The sequence below is a fragment of the Solea solea genome, chromosome 3, assembly GCF_958295425.1.
Source record: "Solea solea chromosome 3, fSolSol10.1, whole genome shotgun sequence".
NCBI classification, from domain to species: Eukaryota; Metazoa; Chordata; class Actinopteri; order Pleuronectiformes; family Soleidae; genus Solea; species Solea solea.
The window spans coordinates 23,109,192-23,136,904 of NC_081136.1; the positions used below are offsets into that span (position 1 = coordinate 23,109,192).

Sequence of the window (27,713 nt, forward strand, 5' to 3'; positions counted from 1 at the left end):
TGGTCTGACTTTCCCAGTAGGGGTAGGGGGGTGGCGCTGTATGCATCCCTCATGTTTGCATACATGAGGTCTATTGTCCTGTTTTTCATAGTTGGGCATTCAACAAACGTAAAAAATTAGTGAGGGTGGAATCCAGTATTATGTGATTAAAATTTCCAGAGATCGCAAAAAAAGCATCTGTGTGTTGAGTTTGGAGCATTGCAATTGTAGAGTGAATAATGTCATGCTGGAAGGGCTGTCTGGAAGGGCTTGTGGCAGAACTTAAACACAGACAACATGTGCAAGGTCTGAAAAAATATGCAAATAGGTTAGGCCGGGCCTCGGGCTATTCTTGTGTGGTGAAGAGTAAATCTGGCTGCCTGCTTGATGGAGAGGGGCAGACCTGACAAGGAGGGGGACAAATAACCAACTCTGCATCTTGTGCTGCTATGGGCAGAACAACTCAGACATCACTGCCAGCAAAATGCCAACAATACTCCACAGCTGGCAGCTGTGCCTCAACGGCATGCGCACCAGTTGGGGGAGAAAATGTCCATCACTGATCTCCACAAAGCCGCAACATTCCTGTGGCCGAAACTCAACCAGTTGCGGATGCTGCCATCTGACCAAAGTCCTGTCTGAGAATAAAGAATTTGGTGCAAGGGTGGTGTACAGTACTGGGGGCATGTGCAAAGTACAGTACGTGGGGGGCTACAGAGAGTTCAGGAGTCTGACAGCTCCAGGGAAGAAGCTGTTCCTCAGTCTCGTAGTCCTGCTCTTGATGCTCCGTAGCCTCCTGCCTGAGTGGAGGGGGGTGAACAGTGTGTGTGCTGGGTGAGTGGGATCTCTCATGATGCAGGTGGCCCTTTTCCTGCATCTGGAGGTGAAGATGTCCGTGATGGTGGGGAGGCTGCTGCCCACGGTTCTCTGTGCAGCTTTCACCACTCTCTGCAGAGCCTTCTTCTCTGCTGCAGAGCAGCTGCCGTGCCACACAGTGATGCAGGAGCACAGGACACTCTCCACTACACATCTGTAGAAGGTGATAAGGGCTGACCTTCCTAGTCCAGCGCGTCTCAGCCTCCTGAGGAAGAGGCGCTGGTGTGCCTTCCGGACCAGGCTGGAAGTGTTGCTGCTCCAGGTGAGGTCGTCCTTGAGATGCACGCCCAGGTACCTGAAGCTGGAGACCACTTCCACCGCTGTTCCTCCGATGTGCAGGGGAGAATGGGGGGGATGTCTGCTCCTCCTGAAGTCCACGATCATCTCCTTTGTTTTCTTTGTGTTGATGCAGAGGTTGTTTACCCTGCACCAACCCTCCAGGTGTTCCACTTCCCGCCTGTAGCTGGACTCATCGTTGTTGCTGATGCGTCCAACCACTGCTGTGTCATCAGCAAACTTCACAAAGTGATCAGCAAACTTCACAAAGTGACAGCTCGGATGTTTAGGTGAGCAGTCATGAGTGAGCAGGGTGAACAGAAGAGGGCTCAGCACGCAGCCCTGGGGGAAGCCAGTGCTGAGGGTGATGGAGGTGGAGGAGATGTCGTGGATCCTCACTGACTGCGGCCTGTCTGTTAGGAAGTCCAGGACCCAGTTGCAGAGGGGGGGGCTCAGTCCGAGTGAAAAGAGTTTATGGATCAGGGTCTGTGGTATGATGGTGTGGAAAGCAGATGTGAAGTCGAGGAAGAGCAGGCGGACATAGGAGTCTTTGCTCTCCAGGTGAGTGAGGGCTGTGTGGACCACAGAAGAGATGACGTCCTCTGTGGATCTGTTTTTCCTGTATGCATATTGGTGGGGGTCCACAGTGATGTCGATGCTGTCCTTGATGTGCATTCTGACCAGTTTCTCGAAGCACTTCATGACTATCGGGGTGAGAGCTACTGGCCGATAGTCATTCAGGCCTGTCACTGGGGAGCCTTTGGGGATGGGGATGATGGTGGCAGTCTTCAGACAGGTGGGAACAACTGACTGCCTGAGGGAGGTGTTGAAGATGTCTGTGAACACCTCCGACAGCTGGTCAGCACAGCCTTTCAGCGCCCGCCCAGGGATGTTATCGGGACCAGCGGCTTTGCTGGGGTTGATCCTCCTGAGGATATTCCTCACCTCTGCCGTGGTCACGCTGAGGGGCGCATCACCTGGTGTTGGGGTGAGTCTGGTGCTGGTAGAGCTTCTGGGATTCTCAAAGCGAGCGTAGAAGCTGTTCAGAGCATCGGGAGAGAGGGGTCCCGGGGGCACTGTGCATCTTTAGTGTTGTAGTCCGTGATGCATTTTATGCCCCTCCACATGCTCCGTGGTTCATTGGAGGAGAAGTAATCCTGGACCTTCTGAGCATAGGTGGATTTTGCCCTCTTGACCCCTGCGATCAGCTCCCACCTGGCTGCCCTGAGAGCCAGTGCATCTCCTGACCTGAAAGCTGCATCCCTAACCTTGAGCATTACATGTTACATTACATGTCATTTAGCAGACGCTTTTATCCAAAGCGACTTACAATAAGTGAGCGACTTACAATAAGTAATTGTTTACATTAGACAAAGTAGACAAACTTGTTTATACAAGGAATCAACTGCTTGCGCTACGAAGAAATGATGGTGGTGTTCACGTTAACATCCCCGAGAAATTGTGGTGCTTTCGGGGTTGAGCAGAGACCGGACCTCTTTGTTGAGCCAGGGTTTCTGGTTTGAGTACGTTGTCACTGTCCTGGTGGTTGTGACGTCCTCCACACACTTGCTGATGTAGCCCAGGACAGCTGACGTGTACTCCTCCAGGTCAATGTCCCCCTGGCGATCAGCTGCTTCCCTGAAGACATGCCAGTCTGTGCACTCAAAGCAGTCCTGCAGTTCGGCGTCGGCATCGCTGGGCCACACCGTGATCGTCCTCTGTGCAGGTCTGTTTCGTCTATGCAGTGGCTGGTAAGCAGGGACCAGCATGATGGGTGGACAATTCATGCTAGTGTGTCGGGCCGGGTCGGGTTCGGGCTTAAATACACGCGGGCTGGGTCAGGTCGGGTTGTAATTTTCCGGCCGTGGGGATGCAGCTAGTTAGCCACGTCTCAGACTACATTCCCTGTTCATCTTCTGTTTCCTTACCAGAGCAGCCAGTTTGTTAGTCTTATTAGCCAGTGAGTTCACGTTCCACATCACTATCGATGGAATTTAGGGCTTGTATCTTCACTTTAACTCCCGCTTTGCAACCCCGAAAGCACCACAATTTCTAGGGGATGTTAACGTGAACACCACCATCATTTCTTCGTAGCGCAAGCAGTTGATTCCTTGTATAAACAAGTTTGTCTACTTTGTCTAATGTAAACAATAGAACACACAAAGACACGGAGCTACATGGACATGCTGCCACTCTCAGTATGTGCCTTACTGTGGAAACTGCCACCAAGTCTTGCTGCAGGTATTTTGCAGCCAGTCAAGGGTTTTTGACCACCTGCCTCCTCAGGAGTTTGGTCTGCCACGTCCAGGTCGTGTAACCACTTTTCCTTTAACTTTGAACTTGAAAACTATACTTCCAGCTATATCTATAGTAACATTTGGTGCCTTTGTTTTTTTTGTGTCATTTTCTTTGTTTGTTCAAGGCAATGATCTCTTCTCTGAACGTAATTCTCTTGACTTTCTAAAATGCAGTTAAACGTCAAGGTTATTTAAGCACACCAGATACAACTGTGGCAAAGTTGTGGTAAGTGAGAGGAAGCCGACGATGCCACCTCAGGGAATTTCGCTCCGTGGAAATAACTAAATAAAATAAGTAATTTAGCCTAGTGGTCTGAAGGGGTTCATGGTGGCTCGCATGCGGTAAGCCTTCCAGTATAGGGACTCCAGGCATCATCGAGTTGAGGACAGGAAGAAAATGGAGAGCGGAGAAGGAAGTGCAGGTGGCGAAGTCACACCTGAAACAAAAGGTGCTGGTGGGCACTGTTGCAACTGGCAGAGCAGGTTTTGGCTAGAGTGTCTAGCTTCAGCTATTAACACCAGAAAACATCACCACCCACCAAGGAAAGCAATCATCCTAATCAGAGCTGGGGAGAAACACCAGGCCCTTGAAAACTAACAACAGGCCTTCTCCACACAGCCTCCGATTGGCATCTGCAAGCTGACCTTAGAAAGCAGCTGACATTCCCACAACCTATCACGACATCCTCACTCCGTCCCGACATGATCATCACCTCTGAGGCTTCAAAACACCTGATCATGCTGGAACTGACAGTGCCCTGGGAAGAGCACATATAGGAAGCAAACAAACTAGTGGAGGAGTGCAGGGGCATAGGCTGAAGAACCTTCTATGAGCCCATAGAGGTCGGCTGCAGAGGGTTTGAAGGACGCTCACTCTGAAAGGTCCTTACTCGGCTGGGCATAACAGGAGCATAGACAAAGAGGGCCATTAAATCAGCCAGCGAAGCCGCAGAGAAAACCACTAGGTGGCCTTGGTTGAAAAGGGCTGATCCGTGCTGGGAGGCAAGTCGGGCCTGATCAGCCCTGACTGTGTCACCTGGGCGAGTGTGTATGTTGTGAGACCTGAAACACCCTATGACCCCAGACTGGGTTTGTCGAGAACTTGCCTCACATTATTTTCATACTCTGAGTATGTGAGTATAGGTGTAGTTCATGACACCCGTGAAGTCTTGATCCCTCTGTGTTTGCTAATTACAGACAACTCTCCAAACTTCCATTCTTTTCTAAAGTCCTGGAGAAAGTTGTTTTTACCCAATTACAGTCTTTTTTTAGGCACAAATAGTATTCATGAGGTATTTAACCCCGGTTTAAAACGCTAATGGCTTGTAGTGGTATGAGGCATCACTGATTTAGTTTGTTTGACTGCACCCCGGCCCCTCTGACTTATTAGCCAATCACTGCGCTTACCGAGGGGAGAAAAGTAGTCTGTGTCCCTCCTCCTGATCTCTCGCTCCCGGGTCGTTGTATGTGCCGCTAGCATCCGAACACAGGTAAGCACATATTGCCGTGCTGTTTTGTGTATATTCGTCCGTGTTTCATTCAATTAAAACCGTCGTTCCCGGTCTTCACCGCGGTCGAGCCGATCGGTCGAGGGTGGTGTTTATTGCTGCAACCAGAGCATTGGTGAGTGATGACATGCTTCTGTTGTTTGCTGCTGTAGCCAGGGGCTAAGCTCCTCTTCCGCTCCTCTCCCTCTAACAGTCTGCTGGTTGTGTGCTGCATGGTGGCTGTCTTCCCTGCCACGCCTGATTTCTTCACCCCTCTCCCTCTTTGAAGGGATGCCAATGCATCCGGATTCATAACTGGAACTGTAAGGTAGCTTGGAACCTTTGGTAACTTTTCATGTTTAATGTTTAAAGATCACACCGATGTTCTGTACAAGTCTTTAGAATGAGTTTAAGTCAGTAGTTCACTTGATCTTTGACTAGTTCTTGGTCTGATCACCCTGCCAAGTTTCATGCATGTACTGTAAATGAAACCTTGCAACATTTGCCAATGTGGTGACACTTCAGTTTGTACGGAGCACCATGAAATAATTTTAGCACAAAATTACTGATATGAAGTACTTGAAAATATGACAGAAATAATAAACAGAGACCAAAACACCTTAATATGAAAAGAAAAAAACTTGCAGATATGAATGTCATTTAAGACTAGGAGAAAAGTTCCTGGGGTCATCACAAAATGAGCTCTGTGATGAAGTATAGTCAAGTTTTTACTTGCATCTTTTTGACATTGACCAAACGGTTAATAATAATAATATAATTAATAATAATAATAATAATAATGATAATACTAATAAATAATAATAACAGGTTCATTATCATTTCTTTGTGTATTGTCTTTTGTTATTGCTTTGTTTAGGGCTTTAGCTTTTTCTCCACAGTTTGCATAACCCCACTTTAGTTCCTGATTGTGAACTACTGTCCAATCCAAAGCAACGCTGTCATTAATATGATGCAAGACTCAGAAGGTGTGATACTGTAGCCTTTATAAAGTGCCTTATTGTTTGCTCTGTCCTTCTCATTCTCTCCTCAGCCCAGTGAAACATTATGACTTCACTTGCTTTGTTTTCTTTGCTTTACTCTGTTTTCAGCTCACTTTTCCGCATAACCACTGCAGCTCCACCAGCAGCCTCAAAATGCACTCTTCTAAACAGCTTCCAGCCAGGATTTGTGATCCAAGGTGACTATGTCATTGGTGGGATTTTCCCCCTTCATTTTAATCTGAAAATGCCAGACCTCAACGGCATCTACAGACCACCACCAATAAATTGCAGTGGGTGAGTTTCATAGATGATAGTGGGAGGATTTTACTTACTTTTAAATGATGCCTAATTTTGCACTCTTAATTCAAGATGGAGTAGACTGAATGTGTTTATCATCATTAGAGTTTTCAAATGAATAGACTACATTCATCTGTATCGCCCACAGATTTGATCCCAGGGCTTTCCGGTGGGCTCAGACTATGAGACTGGCAGTGGAGGAAATAAACCAGAATCCAGTGCTGTTGCCAAATCACACTCTGGGCTACAACATCTTTGATTCATGTGGATATCCACTGACAGGACAGAGAGCTGTTTTATCGATGCTGAATGGCGTGAGTGAGGAAAACTCTTCTATGTGCACAAATGCCTCGTCATTCCTCGCTGTGATTGGGCCTGCTGGATCTGCTCAGTCTATTGTTGTGTCAAGCAGCTTGCAGCCATTCAGGATCCCCATGGTAACAGTGACTTTTATTTATGTCAATCATCACAAAAATATTATTCTTTCTCAGTAACACTGCACTTTGCGTTTACACAGATCAGCTACGCTGCTTCATGTGCATGTTTGTCAGACAGACAAAAATATCCAACCTTCTTCAGAGTAATTCCTAGTGATGACTACCAGGTAAAATGTAAAACATGTGGTCAGTTATTGTTTTTGGTCAAAGCTGGACACATTTACTACTCTGTCATCAGACATAATTATTACAGCTACCTTTAAAGCTACAAAGATATAAACAAGAGGCAATTCTTTGACACTGAGAAATGCATTTAAATATATAAGTTTTCCTCTTTCTTATATTATGTTAGTGATCTTTTCAGGTTTGGTCATGCCAAACTTCCATTCTTTATCGTTTACATAATACATATATGTTGCAGCAGGGCACAAAACCAAATAATTTATTAAGATATTGCTTTTCATTTGTGAACGTTTTTTTAATGTCTTTAAAACTAAACTGTGTGAGTTGTCTTTCTCTGTTGACCCCAGGTGAGAGCCATTGCACGGATGCTGGTGCACTTTAACTGGACTTGGGTGGGGCTGCTGCGAGGAGACCATGATTATGGCCGCTTTGCTGCAAAAGGTTTACTGAGAGAATTACAGGAAACCAAAGTATGTGTAGCATACCAAGAAATGATTCCTCTGCTGTACAATCACCAGGGGGGACTAAGGATAATGAAGGTATGAAAACACTGTGGGCACTGTTGACTTCTACCTTTAAGAGGTCTGTATTTATATAGAGCATTTCTACTGTTGATGACCAGTCAAAGCTGCTTTACCCTACAGTTTTTGTCATTCACCTATTCACATACATTCACATATTTACATTGCATCTATGTGGAGCACATTTTGTGTCACACATCTTTCATACAGATTCACACTGCTGGTACAGTACTGTGAGGTTAAGTGTCTTGCCCAAAGAACATCAGCATGTAGACTAGCAGGGCTGCCAACTTGTGAGAAAACCTTGGAGTGCGAGTTTGTGGTGTGCGGTGGTGTACCTCTAGTCTGGCATATTACTACAAATATTATTTGTAGTAATATTTTATGCATCCCAAGCTTATAATGCATTATAATCTATTTGTCATGATTTGAATTGTAACTCTCAGACCATGTATCAACAAAAACATTTCCTAAGACATGATTTAACTATGTCCACAATGGGTCAGTGCATGTGCTTTCAATCAAAAAGGACAAAAGGATCACAAAACGCGAGACAATGTCCAGAAAATTAAGAGGGTCATAACACGAGGAAGATGTCACAGGTGAAACTATTTGGGCAGATACAAAATCTCAATGGTGGGAAAATACAGGGTGTGAAGTCAAGAGACAAAACAGGGAGAGATGAATCATGTAAACAAAAACATGACCTGACTAGGCCAAAAAAGTATTTTCTTCAAAATGAACACCTGAAACATACTAAGGTCTACAGAAATACTAGTTGTTTTTCATGTGTACATCTGAGTTTTTCTTATTGTCACTCAGTTTTGTTTTGTCTCCTTGTCAAACCCTGTCATCTACATTATCTGACCCTCTGTAAAGGTGATGCGTAGCTCTACTGCAAAAGTGGTGGTGGTATTTGCAGGCGAGGGGGAGATGACACCTTTCTTGAGAGACTACATGACTCAGAACATCACTGGAATACAGTGGGTGGCAAGTGAAGCCTGGATCACAGCATCAGTCTTTTCAGGGAGAGAGTATTACCCTTACTTGGGAGGAACCATTGGGTTTGGCATCAGAAAAGGTCATATCTCCAGACTGGGTGACTTCCTGCAGACAGTAAACCCTAAGAGATATCCTGACAATGTCCTGGTGCATGAGCTGTGGGAGTCTCTGTATGGGTGCAGTCTGTTTCCATCCTCTGTCACCCAGATGCCGCCCTGCTCAGGGCAGGAGTCTCTGCTGGAACAACACTCAGCCTACATGAATACATCCAGCCCTAGAATCGCCTATAATGTATATAAGGCTGTATATGCCATTGCTCATTCCCTGCACAACCTCCTTCTCTGTCAGCCAGGGAGGGGACCTTTCCAAAGCAACTCATGTGCTCAGAGCAACAACATACACCCTTGGCAGGTACTGTATAATCCACTATTTTTTTACCATTACAAACTGTGGGTCAAAGCCTTGTGGCTTTGCAGATGGACCTCAGACCACAATAACAATCTCCCATTTACTAAAATCATGTAACATACTGTACATATCCATACCCATATCCATATAATTAAAATGTATTTGAATCTTAATGAAATATGTTCATGAATATATTTTAATTGTTTATTGTTTCATTGTAAACACAGCACTGGACTTCGCACTTATGGCAATAAGTGTCAATCAATGTCAATCAATATTGATTGTGGATTTTTAAGGGCCTTGGAAACTCAAAACTCTGAAGACTGGGAATCTCTGCAAGACAACATTTTACTGTAAATCTTGTTCAATGCAATTTGTGGTTAATTTTGTGCATTTCCTAATTTTCAAGCTGCAACATTACCTCCAGGAAGTGAACTTTCAGATTGCTGGTGAGGAGGTGGACTTTGATGCCAAGGGCGACTCTGTACCCTATTATGATATTATCAACTGGCAGAGAGGCCCAGAAGGAAACATTGAATTTGTCAATGTGGGTTTGTTTGATGTAACAAAGGCTGTTGGAGAGGAGCTGTTGATCCAGGAGGACAAGATAATGTGGGCAGGACATCAGAGTGAGGCAAGCTGCTCACACCGTGTTTTTACCTTCATCAGATGCCAACTGTTGAAGTTCTGTAGGTTGACTCTGCCTTTTGTCCTGTCAGCTGGGATTGGCTCCAGCTCCCCGCGACCTTTGTGTGCAGGATAAAGCAGTAGACGATGAATGAATCTTTCTTCATGACATTAAATACTTCTGAAAGAGCTCCCATAGATCTAAGGCTAAATATATTTAACAAAACCACAGGTTATGGATTAGTTTATAGGTAGGAACCCAGTCATCAGTGTACACCTTATAATCATGTGACTATCAAAAAGTTGTTTGATGACTACCTGCATATGTGTAGTCTAGACTGACATCTTCAGACCAAATATATCTAACCAACATAAAACTCAAAACATTGTTAAACACAGTTGAGAAATTAGAAGTAACAAATACTTAATTGAAAAGATGGTTTGGAGGAATGTTCCATTTGTCAATAGATTAACTAATAAAATGTACCAATATCAGCACCTGGTCTTTCCACTCTAGGTGCCAGTATCTGTGTGCAGTGCCAGTTGTCTTCCAGGCTCCCGGAAGGCTGTCCGTCGTGGGGAGCCTATCTGCTGCTTTGACTGTGTACCATGTGACAGTGGCAAAATTAGCAATCAGACAAGTGAGTTTGAGCTGAACAAAAAAATGTCAAAGCAAATCCATTCTTACAATTGTAGTACAGAAGTAATACTGCAATACTGGAAATTGTTCATACTTTCTTCCATTTAGACTCAGTAGATTGTGCAATTTGCCTTGAGGACTTCTGGTCAAACAACGACAGAACAGCCTGCATCTCCAAGAAAGTGGAGTACTTGACCTTCGATTCATTGGGAATAGCCCTGACAGTGATGTCTGTGGTGGGCGCCTGCTTCACTCTGGCTGTCTGTGGAGTCTTCTTCTGTCACAGACACACAGCCATCGTCCGTGTGAATAACTCTGAGCTCAGTTTCTTCATACTGTTTGCACTGACTCTGTGTTTCCTGTGTTCTCTGCTTTTCATTGGAAAGCCAACATATTGGTCCTGCATGCTGCGCCACACTGCCTTTAGCATCACATTTTCACTGTGTATTTCATGCATCCTGGGGAAGACCCTGGTGGTACTGGCTGCATTCACTGCCACCAGGCCAGGGCACAACATCATGAAGTGGCTGGGGCCTAAGCAGCAGAGGACCATCATCTCCAGCTGCACTCTGGTTCAGGTGGTTATCTGTGCTGTCTGGCTCATTGATGTTCCCCCGTTTCCATCCAGAAATACAAAATATGAACATTCAAAGATCATACTGGAGTGTAGTGTGGGCTCTAGCCTGGCATTCTGGTGCGTTCTTGGATATATTGGTCTACAGGCCTGTCCGTGCTTTGTATTGGCTTTTCTGGCCCGAAAGTTGCCGGGGAACTTCAACGAGGCCAAGTTCATCACATTCAGCATGCTGATCTTCTGTGCTGTGTGGCTAGCATTTATCCCTGCTTATATCAGCTCCCCTGGAAATTATGCAGATGCAGTTGAGTCATTTGCCATCTTGGCCTCCAGCTTTGGCTTACTGTTGTGCTTGTTTGCTCCAAAGACTTACATTATTTTACTGAAACCTGAAAAGAATACAAAACAGCATCTGATGGGGAAAGAAAAGAAATGATGAAACACAAATTAACCCAAAGCTATTGAATCAGTAGGAAGTGGACTTATAGATTTCTTTCAGTGACTTATGGACTAACTAACTATTTAAAAAAAAAAAACATGTTTCTTCGAGTCACTCACCCTGTGTGGGTTGGGCTAATCCAAAATAGTGACAACAAGGGGGTGTTCTCTGAAGACACACTGTTACCTGTGAAACACGGGTGCTCTGCAAAGCCCCCCATTAGCACTTGGTACGTTCCTCCTGATGAAATTAACCATAGACTAATAATAATTATAATAATAAATGGGTCAATTTTTCTACACCTACTGTTGCTGTTCTCTGTTTAAGTAGTATCACTTGATCAAGCCTATTTTAACATTCCACAATACAAAATATGTAATTAAAGTATGTATGATTCGTGCTAATATCGTATCGGATCAATTTCGGTATAGACCAATACTCAAGGCTCCAATATCTGTATTGTATTGGAAGTGAAAAAGTTGTATCGGGACATCCCTAAACAATAGATTAGAATAATAATTCATGACTTTATTCTTGTTAAATTAAGACTTTATTCTTGAAGTCTGTGAAAAAATGTTTTTCTCAATGTGGCCTTAATACTCCTTTATAATAAAGACCAGGAGTAAAAGTAAATGGTTTGTATTTATATTGCAGTGTTCTAATCTTGATGACCACCCACAGCTGCTTTAGACTACAGTTTTGCCATTAACCCATTCATACCCATTTACTCACACTTTCATACAGCGCATCTATGTGTAGCATTTTTCTATCACTCATCTTTCATACCCATTCACACGATGCTGGTACATCTGTCATGAGCAATGTGGTGTTGCCCAAGGACACATCGGCATGTAGACTAGCAGAGCTGGGAATCAAATCCACAACCTTTAAATTGAAAGATGACTCGCTCTACTGTCGCCTTTGGGATCATGACAAAATCATCTCTAAAGAAAATACAGTCGTTGAATATTTGCTTTCATCTTTATGACAGGAACCAAACAGAAATCATAAGAAACATTAATGTCTATTGCCTCTTTACATCAAAAAAATCATTCATAAAGGTACCCATACGATGGTTATCATATGAGGTTTGTTTGTGTATTTGTCTTTGTTTTTTCTTTGTTTAGGGCCTTAGCTTTTTCCCCACAGTTTGCATTAACCCACTATAGTTCCTGATTAGTGGTGCAACGGATCATCATTGATCCGTGATCCGTTCGGATCAATATCTTCGGTTCGGCACACACGTGATCCGCGGCTTGATTTATGAAAAAAAAAAAAGTTGTGCGCACACACGCCCAGCTTGAACGCCCCGCGTCATTTAAATCCCCTGTATGGGAGCATTTTGACTTCCCTGTCAAATATAATGACGAAGGAAAGAGGTTAGTGGATAAAACCGTGACGGCGTGTCGGCACTGTGGCACAAGAAAGCCACATGACAGTGGAAACACATCAAGCATGGACACGCATTTGAAGCGACATCACCCCGGTGTTTCACTGACAGGAGTGAAAACGAAGGCTGCTCAACAACCGCTTATCACCGCGGCATTTAAGCAGCCCCTTGTTGCACAATCAGACCTGGCTAAAGCCATCACAAACGCTATCGGTGTGTTTATAGGTGCAGACATGAGGCCATATTCGCTTGTGCAAAACGAGGGCTTTAAACACATGCTGAAAGTGCTTGAGCCACGTTACGACGGTGCGCCGTCGCGCACCCACTTCAGCGAAAATATTGTGCCAGACTTTTTTTGCTGATCGATCCGATCCGTGAGTTTTTTGATCCGTTGCACCCCTATTCCTGATTGTGGACCACTGTCCAATCCAAAGCCACTCTGTCATTAATAAGATGCAAGACTCAGAAGGTGAGATACTGTAGCCTTTATAAAGTGCCTTATCATTTCCTTGGTCCCTCTCATTCTCTCCTCAGCCCAGTGAAACATTATGACTTCACTTGCTTTATTTTCTTTGCTTTACTCTCTCACTGTCCTCACTTTAACTCATAGCTCACTTTCAAGCATCACCACTGCAGCTCCACCAGCAGCCTCAAAGTGCACTCTTCTGAACAGCTTCCAGCCAGGATTTGTGGCCCAGGGTGACTATGTCATTGGTGGGATTTTCCCCCTTCATTATAATGTGAAAATGCCAGAAGCCCTTAACGGCACCTACAGACCACCACCAATAAATTGCAATGGGTGAGTTTCATAGATGATCATGGGAGGATTATATTTACTAATCCTCTAAATTATGTCTTATTTTGCACTCTTAATATAAAGTGGAGTAGACTGAATGTGTTTATAATCATTAGAGTTTTTAAATGAACAGACTACATTCATCTGTACCAGCCACAGACTTTATCCCAGGGCTTTCCGGTGGGCTCAGACTATGAGACTGGCAGTGGAGGAGATAAACCAGAATCCATTGCTGTTGCCGAATCACACTCTGGGCTACAACATCTTCGATTCGTGTAGATATCCACTGACAGGACAGAGAGCTGTTTTATCGATGCTGAATGGGGTGAGTGAGGAAAACTCTTCTATGTGCACAAATGCCTCATCACTCCTCGCTGTGATTGGGCCTTCTGGATCTGCTCAGTCTATTGTTGTGTCAAGAATCCTGCAGTCATTCCGGATCCCCATGGTAACAGTGACTTTTATTTATGTCAATCATCACAAAAAAAAAATATTCTTTTCTCAGTAACACTGCACTCTGTTTTTACACAGATCAGCTTCTTTTCTTCATGTGCATGTTTGTCAGACAGAAGAAAATATCCAACATTCTTCAGAGTAATTCCTAGTGATGACTACCAGGTAAAAAGTCAAACCTCTTTTACACATTTCCTACTACTGTGGTCAGAAATATTTATTACAAGTACCTTAAAAGTGTCCCTCTTATATTATGTAAGAGTTCTTTTCAGGTTTGGTCATCATAATAATCATGGTTGATAATAATCAGTATATTTCTATTTTTGTTTATTGTTATAATGTTTTTTATAGATTGTTTTTCAATGTATTTTTCATTGTTAGTCTTTCTTCTTGTTTTAGAGTCTTATATATATATATATATATATATATATATATACACACACACACACATGTAGCACTGCTTAAATTTTATTAAGATGGAACAATGATTATGTGTGTTGTCCCTAACAAATAATACATGAATATTCATTTGTTCTGCCAAACATCCATGCTTTATCGTTTACAGACTACAGAAATGTTATAACAGGGCACAAAAACAAATAATTTATCAAGATATTGCTATTAATTTACAAAAGTTTTTTGATGTCTGTGAAATTAAACTGGGTGAGTTGATTGTCTTTTTCTGTTGAGCCCAGGTGAAAGCCATTGCACAGCTGCTGGTGCACTTTAACTGGACTTGGGTGGGGCTGCTGCAAGGAGACCATGATTATGGCCGCTTTGCTGCAAAAGGTTTACTGAGAGAATTACAGGAAACCAAAGTATGTGTAGCGTACCAAGAAATTATTCCTCTGCTCTACAATCGTCAGACTGGACTAAGGATAATAAAGGTATGAAAACACTGTGGGCATTGTTTACTTCTACATTTTAAATGGTAAGTGTTCTGTATTTATATACAACTTTCTAGTGTTGATGACCACTCAAAGGTGCTTTACACTACAGTTTTTTGTCATTCACCCATTCACATATAGTACATTCACATTTAATGTATACATTGCATCTATGTGCAGCACATTTGTGTGTCACACATCTTTCATACCCATTCACACACTGTCAGCACAGTAATGTGAGTATAAGTGTCTTGCCCAAAGAAACATCAGCATGTAGACCCGTGGAGCTAGGTATCAAACCTTCAACCTATTCAGTTGGTGATGGTATTTTATGGCTATAAAAAATTAACTTAGGTTTTTAGTTAGTTAATGAGTTTCAGTTTAAGACACTTTTGTGCTGCTAACACATATTAACACATAGAGACATTGAAGCTCCTATTTGTGGACCTACAGTTGTCATTAAATTTAGACACAGAGAAAACTGTCTCACTTTCATCCATTTATCTCATCATGCCCATATTAGATCCAGAGAGGAGAAGAGAGTCATGACGTGAAAACCTTTCCTAAGACATGATTTAACTAAGTCCACAATGGTCAGTACATGTGCTTTCAATCAACAATGACAAGGATCAGAATAGCAAAACACAAGACAATGTCCAGAAAATGAAGAGGGTCATAACACGAGGAAAGTATTTGGGCAAATCATAGAATCTCAGTGGTGGGAATATACAAGGTGTGAAGTCAAGAGACAATTAGTACTAAAATACAACAGGAAATGATGAATCATGTAAACAAAAAAATGACCTGACTTTGGCAAAAAAAAGTATTTTCTTCAAAATGAACACCTGAAATATCACCTTTTACTAAAGTCTATACTAGAAATACTACTTATTCTTCACTGTGTACATACACACTGTGAGTTTTTCTTATTGTCTCTCAGTTTTGTTTTTGTCTCCTTGTCATCTACATTATCTGACCCTCTGTAAAGGTGATGCGTAGCTCTACTGCAAAAGTGGTGGTGGTATTTGCAGGCCAAGGGGCGATGACACCTTTCTTGAGAGACTACATGACTCAGAACATCACTGGAATCCAGTGGGTGGCGAGTGAAGCCTTGGTCACAGCATCAGGCTTTTCAGGGAGAGAGTATTACCCTTACTTGGGAGGAACCATTGGGTTTAGCATCAGAAAAGGTCATATCTCCAGACTGGGTGACTTCCTGCAGACAGTAAACCCTAAGAGATATCCTGACAATGTCCTGGTGCATGAGCTGTGGGAGTCTCTATATGGTTGCAGTCCTTTTTCATCCGCTGTCGCCCAGATGCCGCCCTGCTCAGGGCAGGAGTCGCTGCTAGAACAACACTCAGCCTATATGAATACATCCAGCCCTAGAGTCGCCTTTAATGTATATAAGGCTGTATATGCAATTGCTCATTCCCTGCACAACCTCCTTCTCTGTCAGCCGGGGAGGGGACCTTTCCAAAACAACTCATGTGCTCAGAGCAACAACATACACCCTTGGCAGGTACTGTATAATCTACTATTGTTTTACCATTACAAACTGTTGGTCAAAGCCCAGTGGTGGGCCTTGTAAGTATTGTAGGTGGACTTCAGACCAGTCGTCCACCAAAACATTTCTGCCGAAAATGGCCGAAAAATGGCTATTAGAGTCTGTCCAAGATCAGTTTGGGACACCAATTAAAAGGTTCCAACAAGATGTGAGTACACGGTGGAACAGCACCTTAGCGCAAAAGCAAAACTTGGCTGCATTAATCTCAGATTATGAAATCCCCGTGACATTCACTCGGATTCCTTGCACTTCTTCGCGAGTGTACTTGATCCTGGTCATAAAGATTATTACTTGGATGTGGGGATAAAGCAGAGTGTCGAGAAATGTTTCAGGTTGCATTGTATACGGAGAGACTACTTGGAGGCGGAGAAGCATACGGTGCAGGAGCGGTGCACTGTGTGTCTGTCTGGCCAAGTGTTTCCTGATTTTCGATTTCAGCCAACAATTTTTCATTTCGGTGCATCCCTAACGATAAATATTTACCAAAGTCATGTACCATACTGTACATATGACATACATCTTTTCTGTATTATAAACAATCACAATATAAATATATATTTATATATATATATATATATATATATATAAAAATATATATATCTTACTGAAATATTTGTATGACTTTTTTTTTTTAAATAATTTATTGTCACATTGTAAACACAGCACTGGACTTCTCACACAAAAAAAGATAATTATTTTGGATCAATATTGAAATTGATTTGATTTGATTGATTTTGAAATTTGGGACAACATGTTTTAATTTCCATTTGATGTGTTCATGTTAATGTTATGTTAAATGTTTACTACTTTACAAATTAGGGTCATGGATGTTTAGCTTGATTTTTAGGGGGACTGAAACCTGAAAACTCTTTAGACTGGGAAGCTCTACCAAACAGGATTAGGGTTTAAGGCAATTCAGTGTTTCATTATGTGCATTTCCTAATTTCCTAAAGCTGCAACACTACCTCCAGGAAGTGAACTTTCAGATTGCTGGTGAGGAGGTGGACTTTGATGCCAAGGGCGACTCTGTACCCTATTATGATATTATCAACTGGCAGAGAGGCCCAGAAGGAAACATTGAATTTGTCAATGTGGGTTTGTTTGATGGAACCAAGGCTGTTGGAGAGGAGCTGTTGATCCAGGAGGACGGAATAATGTGGGCAGGACATCAGAGTGAGGCAAGCTGCTCACACCGTGTTTTTACCTTCATCAGATGCCAACTGTTGAAGTTCTGTAGGTTGAGATGGAGGTAAGTCAGGTGGACAGAGCAAACTGGATCTGATATTTATTTTCATACACAAACGGAGATTCAAAGCCCAGCTGGACTATGTGTTTGGTGACCAACTATCCACTGTTGCTTTCCTCATGGATCTTTCTTGATGGAATGTAAGAGTGAATGGTTGTTTGTCTCTGTGTGCTGGACTGGTGACCCGTCCTGGGTCTGACCCCGCCTTTTTTCTTATGTCAGTTGGGATTGACTCCAGCTCCCCGCGACCCTCATGCACAGGATAAAGCGATAGACAATGAATTAATCTTCCTTCATGACATTAAATGCTTCTGAAAGAGCTCTCATAGATCTACATATAAATATATTTAACAGAACCACAGGTTATGAAATAGCTTATCAATTCAATTCACTTCAATTTTATTTGTATAGCGCCAAATCATAACGTACATTATCTCAAGGCACTGTATGTAGACAACATGATGGAGAGTAGAGCAACCCAACAATTCACACAATGAGCAAGCACTAGGCCTCAGTGGAGAGAAAAAAACTCCCTTTTAACACGAAGAAATCTCTGACAGAACCAGACTCGAAGATGTGAAGCCATCTGCCTCGACCGGTTGGGGTGACGAAGAGGATGAAGTAGAGTCAGAAGAAAGAGACCAGGAACAGATACACAACAATTGTATCACGTTATAACTTTATACAACACGGTTCTGAGTCAGTGATGAAATGTTTATAGAACTACAATGTCATTTATATAAGCAGCAGCAGAGATTGTTGATAAAAATTATGCCGATACCATCTTTAATAATAGCATAATAATAATGGTGATGATATGTATCATAGTAATAGCCTCGGAAACTGGATCTGGACCATTTATTGACAAATGGTTTTGAGGAATTTTCCATCCATTAGATAAATTAACCAATAAAAATGTACCAATTCACATGGTCTTTCCACTCTAGGTGCCAGTGTCTGTGTGCAGTGCCAGTTGTCTTCCAGGCTCCCGGAAGGCTGTCCGTCGTGGGGAGCCTATCTGCTGCTTTGACTGTGTACCATGTGACAGTGGCAAAATTAGCAATCAGACAAGTGAGTTTGAGCTGAACAATAAAATGTCAAAGCAAATCCATTCTTACAATTGTAGCACAGAATGCAATACTGAAACTTGTTCATACTTTCTTCCCTTTAGACTCAGTAGATTGTACAATTTGTCCTGAGGACTTCTGGTCAAACTACGACAGAACAGCCTGCATCTCCAAGAAAGTGGAGTACTTGACCTTTGATTCATTGGGAATAGCCCTGACAGTGATGTCTGTGGTGGGCGCCTGCTTCACTCTGGCGGTCTGTGGAGTCTTCTTCTGTCACAGACACACAGCCATCGTCCGTGTCAATAACTCTGAGCTCAGTTTCTTCATACTGTTTGCACTGACTCTGTGTTTCCTTTGTTCTCTGCTTTTCATTGGAAAGCCAACATATTGGTCCTGCATGCTGCGCCACACTGCCTTTAGCATCACATTTTCACTGTGTATTTCATGCATCCTGGGGAAGACCCTGGTTGTACTGGCTGCATTCACTGCCACCAGGCCAGGGCACAACATCATGAAGTGGCTGGGGCCTAAGCAGCAGAGGACCATCATCTCCGGCTGCACTATGGTTCAGGTGGTTATCTGTGCTGTCTGGCTCATTGATGTTCCCCCATTTCCATCCAGAAATACACAATATGAACATTCAAAGATCATACTGGAGTGTAGTGTGGGCTCTCGCCTGGCATTCTGGTGCGTTCTTGGATATATTGGTCTGCAGGCCTGTCTGTGCTTTGTATTGGCTTTTCTGGCCCGCAAATTGCCGGGAAACTTCAACGAGGCCAAGTTCATCACATTCAGCATGCTGATCTTCTGTGCTGTGTGGCTAGCATTCATCCCTGCTTATATCAGCTCACCTGGAAATTATGCAGATGCAGTTGAGTCATTTGCCATCTTGGCCTCCAGCTTTGGCTTATTGTTCTGCCTGTTTGCGCCAAAGACTTACATTATTTTACTGAAGCCTGAAAAGAATACAAAACAGCACCTGATGGGGAAAGAAAATAAATATTGAAACACAAATTAACGCAAAGATATTGAGTCAGTAGCACATGGACTTGTAGATTTCTTTCGGTAACTTATGGATAACTAACGATTTAAAAAAACATGTTCATTAATCAATGATGTTTTGATATTGATATTTCTTTACAGATATGATTTCTTTACAGATCTACAAAATTGATCCAAATCACAAGGTACATTATCTCAAGACACTTAATATATTACAGAATCCTCACATTATTATCTTTTTTTTTATCAATAATAACAATAAATTCACTAAAGAAGCATGTACAAGATCAAAAAAGAGGGTACTAAATTTGTTGGCTGTCAAGAAGATTTAGATAACAGGGAACCTTCATAGGATGCTTGCAGAAAAGCAGTTATTACAATATGTGTAACAAAATGACAGAAATATTGGTTCTTGTCTTGACTCTAGACTTGCAGAGGTGGGAATTGAACCCACAATCTTTCAGTACAAAAATGACTCGCTCTAACACTGCACATCATAAAAAGTGTGGGATGGTCTCTTCAGTGTAGTGCATATACTCTTTCCATATATATGCACTACACTGACAAGTATATGCATTTGCAATCAAACTTATTCGACCCCTGCTGCAAATTAGGTTTATTGGCAAATGTACAAACTAGCTGCTGTTTGCAATAAACACATCAAACAAGAACAATTTAAATAGCTTAACACAGCTAATATTACAAGTGGTTTCTTCAAGTTCAACACAAAATGCCACTTTTAATGCATCTTTAGTACTTAATAGATCACCCTTTTGCTGGTATGACACAAGCTTCTGGCAGCGTTCCTGAGGAATCTTAGCCCATTCCTCAGGGGCAAAGGCCTCCAGTTCCCTAATAGTCTTGGGTTTGCGTTCTCCAACCGACTTTTTCAAATCCCACCTTGAGACTTTTAATGGAGTCAGGCGACTCTGATGGCCACTATAGTATCTTCCAGGACTTCTTCTGAAACCAAACCCTGGTGTACTATGCTTGGGATTATTGTCCGGTTGGAGGGTCCAATGACACCCAAGCTCCCTCACAGACGCAAGCTTTTTTCCCAGGATCCATCTTTCCCTCCACACACTAAAGTTTTCCAGTGCCGGAGGAAGTGAAGAATGCCCAGAGCATCACTGTGCCACTGTGTAGACAGTGTGTTCTTTGCTTCATTCTTCTCCTCCAGACTGATCCATAGGCCTAACAACTTGTAGTAAACTTCTAGTATTATTTCATCACTCAACAGAACAGAATCCCAAAACTTTTTTGGCTTATTTATATAGTTTAAAGCAAATTGGAGCCAATGTTTCTTGTGCCTTTGGATCAATAGGGGTGTCTTGGAATTCGGGCATGGAGTGCTTCAATTCAATTCAAATTCAAATTGAATAAGTTTATTGATCCCAAGGGGAAATTCAAGGTCCCAGTAGCTTAAGACATCACACACAACATACACTGACAACATGATAACGTTGTCAGTGATAAAAAAAACAAATCCAGATAAATGACATGGACAGTAAAAATACTAAATCAAAGATCCACATGAATGTACTAATTAATAGTTGTAACGTAAGAACTATAGCAGTGCAGGGATAGGTTTGAAGTAATTGGGTAACAGCCATTGGTATTAAAGGGGACATATTATGCAAAATCAACTTTTTAACCATTTTAATACTTATATTAGGGACTCTGGAGGCCTTACCAGTCGCCAAAGTGTGGAAAAAGAATACTCAGTCATGTTTTCGTGGTCCCCCTTTGTGTAAGTGTAAAGTATAGGCGATAAAACACGCCATGTTGAATTCCCTCGGCAGCATGCGCATTTCACCGCGAATGTTACCACCCACCAGTAAGTTTACCTCGAGAGCTCCACTTTAGCTCTACCTTGTCCCTGCGAGAGTGCAGGCAAGGGAGGAAGAGCGGTATTATGTCAACGCGGAGGGACAAGTGTGCTGTTGGTGGCTGCACAGTGGACACTCATAACTGACCATTCTGACAGGTCACATACAGCGGCAGCTCGCCGCTGGCGATCAGCGGTACTGTCCCTAAGTATCTGTGTGTCGGAGGTCTCTTCCTGTGACGGCACTCTCTGTGAAAATCAGTTAAGCACCGCTGATCGCCAGCGGCAGTTTATGCAGCTCGCCGCTGGCGATCAGCAGTGGCGAGGTCTCCGGAGCGCAGTCACCGGTCTGATACAGTCACATACAGCGGCAGTTTATTCAGCTCGCCGCGCGCTGCTGGCGATCAGCGGTGGCGATCAGTGGTGCTGTCCCTAAGTGTTTTTAACTGATTTACAGTTCGGCACTGTTCGGCTCGATCCTTATGTAGGATGTCTCTTCCTGTGACGGCACTCTCGCTGTTTTCCGCGCACGCTGCCATGTTGATATTGTCAGAGAACTAGTGGAGGGAGGGGGAGACGAACAGCAGCTGAGCGAGTGAGCGCTGTAAAGAGGACAAATCAGAAACCCCCTGGAGTGGGTGTGTGTTTGCCTGTTTCTCATTTGCATGTAAAGGGACCACGCACAAAACAGAGCATTCTGAAAGGGGCGGGTTTAGCAGGGTTATTGAACTGCTATGATGCTTCATCCTTATGGTATTTTGACCAAAGCATGTCACTGACATGTTCATTAGGACACCAGGGAACTATTTTAATGGGGGAAATAGGGTATAATATGTCCCCTTTAAGTTGCGTCTGTGGGGGTGTCTGATGGCTGGAGTCAGTGTAACTGCAGTGTTCGTGGTCACCTTGTGGGGGAGGGGTGCATCAGCCTTTGATGGGGGTGAGTGTTGCAGTGAGAGTGGGGGGAAGTGTGGGTTGGGCAGGCAAGCAAGCAGGAGCATTGTCTGAGTCAGCAGAGAGTGGTGGACAGACCACTGCCGCAGGAGCTGGGTAGTTGAACCTGTTGTTTGAAAAGCAGCGCACAGTCTTTGTGGGAACTACAACATCCATGCAGAAGTTCAGGTAGTCAGTTGTGCAATGTGTGACCTCCTCTAAATCCTCTCCATTCTGAAGCACACTCCAGTCAGTGGACTCAAAACAGTCTCTCAAGGCCTCTTCTGCTTCTGGTGTCCACTTTGTAAAGGTGCGCGTGGCAACCGGTAGCCTCTGTACTTTTGTCTTGTACATTGGCTGAAGATGAATGAGGTTGTGGTCCAACTTTCCCATTAGGGGTAGGGGGGTGGCGCTGTATGCATCCCTCACGTTTGCATACATGAGGTCTATTGTCCTGTTTTTCATAGTTGGGCATTCAACAAACGTAAAAAAATTAGTGAGGGTGGAATCCAGTATTATGTGATTAAAATTTCCAGAGATCGCAAAAAAAGCATCTGTGTGTTGAGTTTGGAGCATTGCAATTGTAGAGTGAATAATGTCATGCGCTGTGTCTGGAAGGGCTTGTGGCAGAACGTAAACACAGACAACATGTGCAAGGTCATATTTTTTCAGACCGAACCCGGACCTTGGGGTCGGTCTGAAAAAATATGCAAATAGGTCAGGCTGGGCCTCGGGCTATTAATGTGTGGTGAAGAGTAAATCTGGCTGCCTGCTTGATGGAAACCCAAAACTATTGAGTCAGTAGCAAATGGACTTGTAGATTTCTTTCAGTGACTTATGGATAACTAACCATTTAAAAAACATGTTCATTAATCAATGTTGCTTTGATATGTTTCTTTACAGATATTGATTCTAGTATTCAAAAATGACTTTTACAACCCCAGTGCTTGCTTGGTGTATCTGTGTGGGTATGTCTGTTTTGACTCTCAACCTCCTGCACACAGGAATCTTTAGTTGGTTAACAGTGGAGGCAAAAAAAGGAGGGTGAAATACCTTGCTCTGCCCTTTTTGTGAGCTGAGGTGCTGCAGCTTTGTGAGACCTTGATGGTGTTCATACTCCTTTTTGCGGAAAGGAGGGTGTTTGCGGTGGTGTTTTCCCTCCTTGGATGAATGTATGTTTTTTCTTGTGCATTAACCTGGTTCTTTGTTTGGCTATTTAAGAGACCAGCACTTTAGGTTTGAACTTCTTCGAGTTTGAATCTACTTTTAAATAAAGTAAAGTCTTGTGTTTTGATGTGTCAACTGCCCATGCTGCCCTTCTTTTCTAACCCCGGTGTATTATTGTTGTTTTAATGGTCCCTTCATTTCCCGAGCCAAAGTCAGAGACATAACAATGTAAATCATATCCTTTATTAATCCCCTTCGGGAAATTAGGGAGCAATGGGGGTTGGGTACCTTGCTCAGGGGTACCCCAGCCCTTTTGACCTGGTGGGGACTTGAACCGATGACCCTCAAGTTACAAGCCAAGTTCCCTTTCCACTTGGCCACGGGCTGCCCTACAATGACACTAAGTCTGGGTTTAAAATCCTACTCTGCACTATTAAGGGTTTTTAATGGCATATTCTTAGCCAATCTCTCGGGGAAGCAGGAGACGTGGCGACCTGAGGCAGAACAACACAAATGAGTAATCTGGAAGTCAGAGTTGAAGCGTCACAAAATAAAGTCTACGACGTTACCACTGGTGGAGCAAAAACAATCTGCAATGGTGACTGGGAACGGCAAGGCTTAAGAAGACTCCTGATTGCTCATCAGGAGCAGGTGAGGAGGAGCCGCCGCAGGTGTTGCTGATCACCAGCATCATCAATGGAAGTAGGTCAGCCACGCCTCCTGCAGAGAGAGAGGAGAGAGAGAGAGAGAGAGAGCAGCACGGAGGAAAACCACAACAATAATAATGGTGGAGGAGAGTGGGATCGTGACACTTTGACCAACAAGGGTCCTTTTTTCCATGACAACGTGGCAACAGCCAAGTGATTATTCACAATTAAATGAATGTATCCCACCTGGGTTTGTTTACATCTGCAACAAATCTCGCGCCAAAGGAGTCCACTCCGATCGACAGTCGTGCTGGGTACAGAGGGACGCCCCGTCTTACTTTTATGAAAAAATCAAAGAAGGCTTAACTGTGGAACGAGTCCACAAATGGGTTCTTGAACAGCTTGCTGCTGGAAGGGGCTTAACGGTGCAGTTATGTCCGCCATGAAAAGTTGGAAAGAATGGGTGATCTAATCTATGCCTATGGAGTGGTCGAAGGCAAACCAGCTACTCCGTTAATTCCCACAAAGTCCAGGAGGGGATAAACCTGCCGAGCAAGTCCAGAAGCATCTCAATCTTTAAGGGGAAACTTTCAGACCACTGCTTTCACATTGGCGAGGAACCCATTCCAACGGTCTCCAAGAAGCCTGTGAAGAGTCTAGGTCATTGGTATGATGCCTCCCTCAAAGACAAAGAGCAAATAGAGCAGCTCAGGAAGGAGGTAGCCAGCGGCCTGGAAAACATCGACATTGTGCACTTGTGCGTGATGGCGGCGCGCATGAGTGCAGCGGCTTCTCTAGCTCCCGGATTTATGCCCAATTTAGTTGGTTCCACAGCCGGGGCAAGCGGGCCAACAGACCACCAATCCCGCCCATGTTCCTGGCTAATGTCCGCTAATGCCCGCTCACTAGACCGTGTATACTCCAACATTCGACGTGCATACTGATCCGTGCCCCGCCTCCATTGGGTTCTCTGATCACATCTCCATCATGCTGATCCCTGTTTACCAGCCACTGCGTAGACACAAGAGACCTGCACAGAGGACAATCATGGTGTGGCCCAGTGATGCTGACGCCAAACTGCAGGACTGCTTCAAGTGAAAAACAGATCCACAGAGAACGACTTCTGTGGTCCACACAGCCCTCACTCACCTGGAGAGCAAAGACTCCTACGTCCGTCTGCTCTTCCTCGACTTCACATCAGCCTTAAACACTATCATACCACAGACCCTGATCCATAAACTGTTTTCACTCAGACTGAGCCCCCTCCTCTGCAACTGGGTCCTGGACTTCCTGACAAACAGACCGTAGTCAGTGAGGATCCACGACATCTCCTCCACCTCCATCACCCTCAGCACTGGCTCCCCCCAGGGCTGCGTGCTGAGCCCTCTTCTGTTCACCCTGCTCACACATGACTGCTCACCTAAACATCCAAGCTGTCATATTGTGAAATTTGCTGATGACTGTGACGGGGTCCTTGGTGACACCCTCCGGAATGATATGGCTTAGTCGAGTTGTTACATTCAAAAGAAGTTTATTTTCACCGTGCCCCCAAAGAACCAATGACGAAAAACAAAAATATTTCCAAAGTAACAAAAGAAAAAAATAGATGAGAACCAAACAAACAAACAAAATCAACCCAAACCATTTACAGAGTTTTTCGGTGCTGAACAACCTCTTTAACTCCTGCACCGTCTGACTCCAGCAAATAACAAAAAAAACAGTAATATTCTTTCTCGTTTGACCTACACTGTACCACATGTCATCAACTCTCTCCCACCGTGAACAGGCTCAAAATGGTTGCCTTATAAATGTTATGCCCCTCCCACTGGGCGTTGCACAAAATAGTACTTTCTAATTCGCCACCTCATTCAGGTGGTCACTTTCCCGCCAAGAGCCCTATTTCTCCACCGAGATAGCTACGCCCCTGTTTGGCAGAGAGCAGCGGGGGAAACATCAGCGTCTCTGGTGAGTGTGCCTGCAAGTGCGGTGAATGTGTGTGTGTGGGTGTGTGTGTGTGTGTGGGGGGTGTCGCTAACGAGTGTGCACCCTCGCTATGGAACTGTGGGGAATAGATTATGATTGCGTTTGTGTCGGATGCAGAGAGGCGGAACGGGACGGGGAATTGTTTGGCATGTTGCGTATGTGTGTGGCGTGTATGTGCGCGCAAACTGCTCTCACTCAGTGACGGGGCCGCTCCGTCACATCATCCTCCTCCTCCCGGGGATTGACGATGTGCGGCAATCTGGAGAGATAGTCTGCCACCACATTAGTCTTGCCCGTCCTGTGCCGGATGGTAAACTTGAACGGTTGCAGTGAGATGCACCAACTCGTGAGGCGACTGTTGTGGTCCTTCATAGAGTTGATCCAGGTGAGAGCTCGATGGTCCGTCTCCAGGTCAAACTCTCGTCCCAATAAGTAGTAGCGCAGGCTCTCCAACGCCCACTTAATGGCCAGGCCCTCTTTCTCCACTGTGGAGTATCTCGTCTCGCGTGGCTGGAGCTTGCGGCTCAAGTATAGGACTGGATTCTCTTTACCAGTATCCCCCTGGGCCAGCACTGCTCCAAGGCCCACTGCTGAGGCATCCACTTGGACCAAGAATCTCCTGCTGAAGTCTGGACTTTTGAGAACTAGCGAGGAACACAGGTGATTTTTCAGACAGTCGAAGGCAGATTGGCACTCCTCTGACCAGGTTACAGGATTCTTCCGGTCTTTTGTAGTTAAAGCTGTGAGTGGGGTGGCGATGGTGGAGAACTGGGGAACAAATCGTCTGTACCACCCTACCAGACCCAGAAAGGACCGCACCTCCTTCTTGGCCCGTGGCCAAGGACATTTCCGGATAGCTTCCACTTTATCCACTTGTGGACGCACCTCCCCTCTTCCGACTGGTATCCCAGGTACCGAGTTTCGTGTCGGGCCCACTCACACTTGACCGGGTTAAGCATCAGTCCAGCTTCCTGGATTTTCTGGAGGATGAGAGAGACGTGTTGGGTATGCTCTGACCAGGTGTTGCTGAAGATCACAACATCATCCAGGTAGGCGGCACTGCAGTGGTCACAGCCCTGGAGAACTCTGTCCATCAGCCTCTGGAAAGTAGCCGGAGCTCCATGCAAGCCAAAGGGCATCATTTTAAACTGAAAAAGTCCCCCTGGTCTCTGCAAAGCGGTGTAGGGTCGACTTGACTCTTCCAGTGGCACCTGCCAGTACCCCTTGCACAGATCCAGGGTGGTGATAAATTTGGTGGCACCAATCTTCTCCAGGAGATCGTCAACTCTGGGCATGGGGTAAGCATCAAACTCAGATATGGCATTGAGCTTTCGGAAGTCGAGGCATATCCTGAGGGAACCATCCTTCTTGAAGACAATCACCACTGGACTGCACCACTCTGAATTGGATGGCTCAATCACCCCAAGCTTCAGCATTTCTTCCACCTCAGTCCGCAGCTTTCCCACCAGTTGTTGTGGGACACGATATGGGCGTTGACGGATAGGTTTGCCATCCTTTAGACGTATCCGATGCTCTACCAAGGCGGTCCGGCCCGGATTGGCGGCGAATAAGGAGGAAAACTCACTGAACACCTGCCGGAGCTGTGCCGCCCTATCAGGTCTCAGATGCACCAGGACAGGATCTGAGGATTCCCTGGAGGTCTCTGGTCCAGTGTCCGGCTCCTCCTCGTCATTGACCTT

The 27,713-nt window shown here is 44.3% G+C and overlaps 2 protein-coding genes across 2 annotated transcripts; both read left to right on the top strand.

Moving 5' to 3' along the window:
- The first annotated feature begins 6,145 nt into the window (after window positions 1–6,145).
- Window positions 6,146–11,041, top strand: LOC131456160 (extracellular calcium-sensing receptor-like). The gene is made up of 8 exons (XM_058624222.1): window positions 6,146–6,210; window positions 6,362–6,650; window positions 6,731–6,817; window positions 7,181–7,372; window positions 8,234–8,767; window positions 9,174–9,398; window positions 9,909–10,032; window positions 10,140–11,041. The coding sequence occupies exons 1-8, from the start codon at window positions 6,161–6,163 to the stop codon at window positions 11,039–11,041; spliced, it is 2,403 nt and encodes an 800-aa protein (XP_058480205.1). The 5' UTR covers window positions 6,146–6,160.
- A 2,046-nt stretch (window positions 11,042–13,087) lies between these two features.
- Window positions 13,088–19,459, top strand: LOC131456006 (extracellular calcium-sensing receptor-like). The gene is made up of 8 exons (XM_058623956.1): window positions 13,088–13,233; window positions 13,390–13,678; window positions 13,762–13,848; window positions 14,379–14,570; window positions 15,559–16,092; window positions 17,091–17,315; window positions 18,331–18,454; window positions 18,555–19,459. The coding sequence occupies exons 1-8, from the start codon at window positions 13,181–13,183 to the stop codon at window positions 19,457–19,459; spliced, it is 2,409 nt and encodes an 802-aa protein (XP_058479939.1). The 5' UTR covers window positions 13,088–13,180.
- The last annotated feature ends 8,254 nt before the right edge of the window (window positions 19,460–27,713 follow it).

Coding starts and splice junctions, on each gene's coding strand:
- LOC131456160 (XM_058624222.1), top strand. CDS start 6,161: ATGCCAGACCTCAACGGCATCTACAGACCACCACCAATAAATTGCAGT. Junction 6,211..6,361: donor CCACCAATAAATTGCAGTGG/GTGAGTTTCATA, acceptor TATCGCCCACAG/ATTTGATCCCAGGGCTTTCC. Junction 9,399..9,908: donor GGGCAGGACATCAGAGTGAG/GCAAGCTGCTCA, acceptor TTTCCACTCTAG/GTGCCAGTATCTGTGTGCAG.
- LOC131456006 (XM_058623956.1), top strand. CDS start 13,181: ATGCCAGAAGCCCTTAACGGCACCTACAGACCACCACCAATAAATTGC. Junction 17,316..18,330: donor GGGCAGGACATCAGAGTGAG/GCAAGCTGCTCA, acceptor TTTCCACTCTAG/GTGCCAGTGTCTGTGTGCAG. Junction 18,455..18,554: donor CAAAATTAGCAATCAGACAA/GTGAGTTTGAGC, acceptor TCTTCCCTTTAG/ACTCAGTAGATTGTACAATT.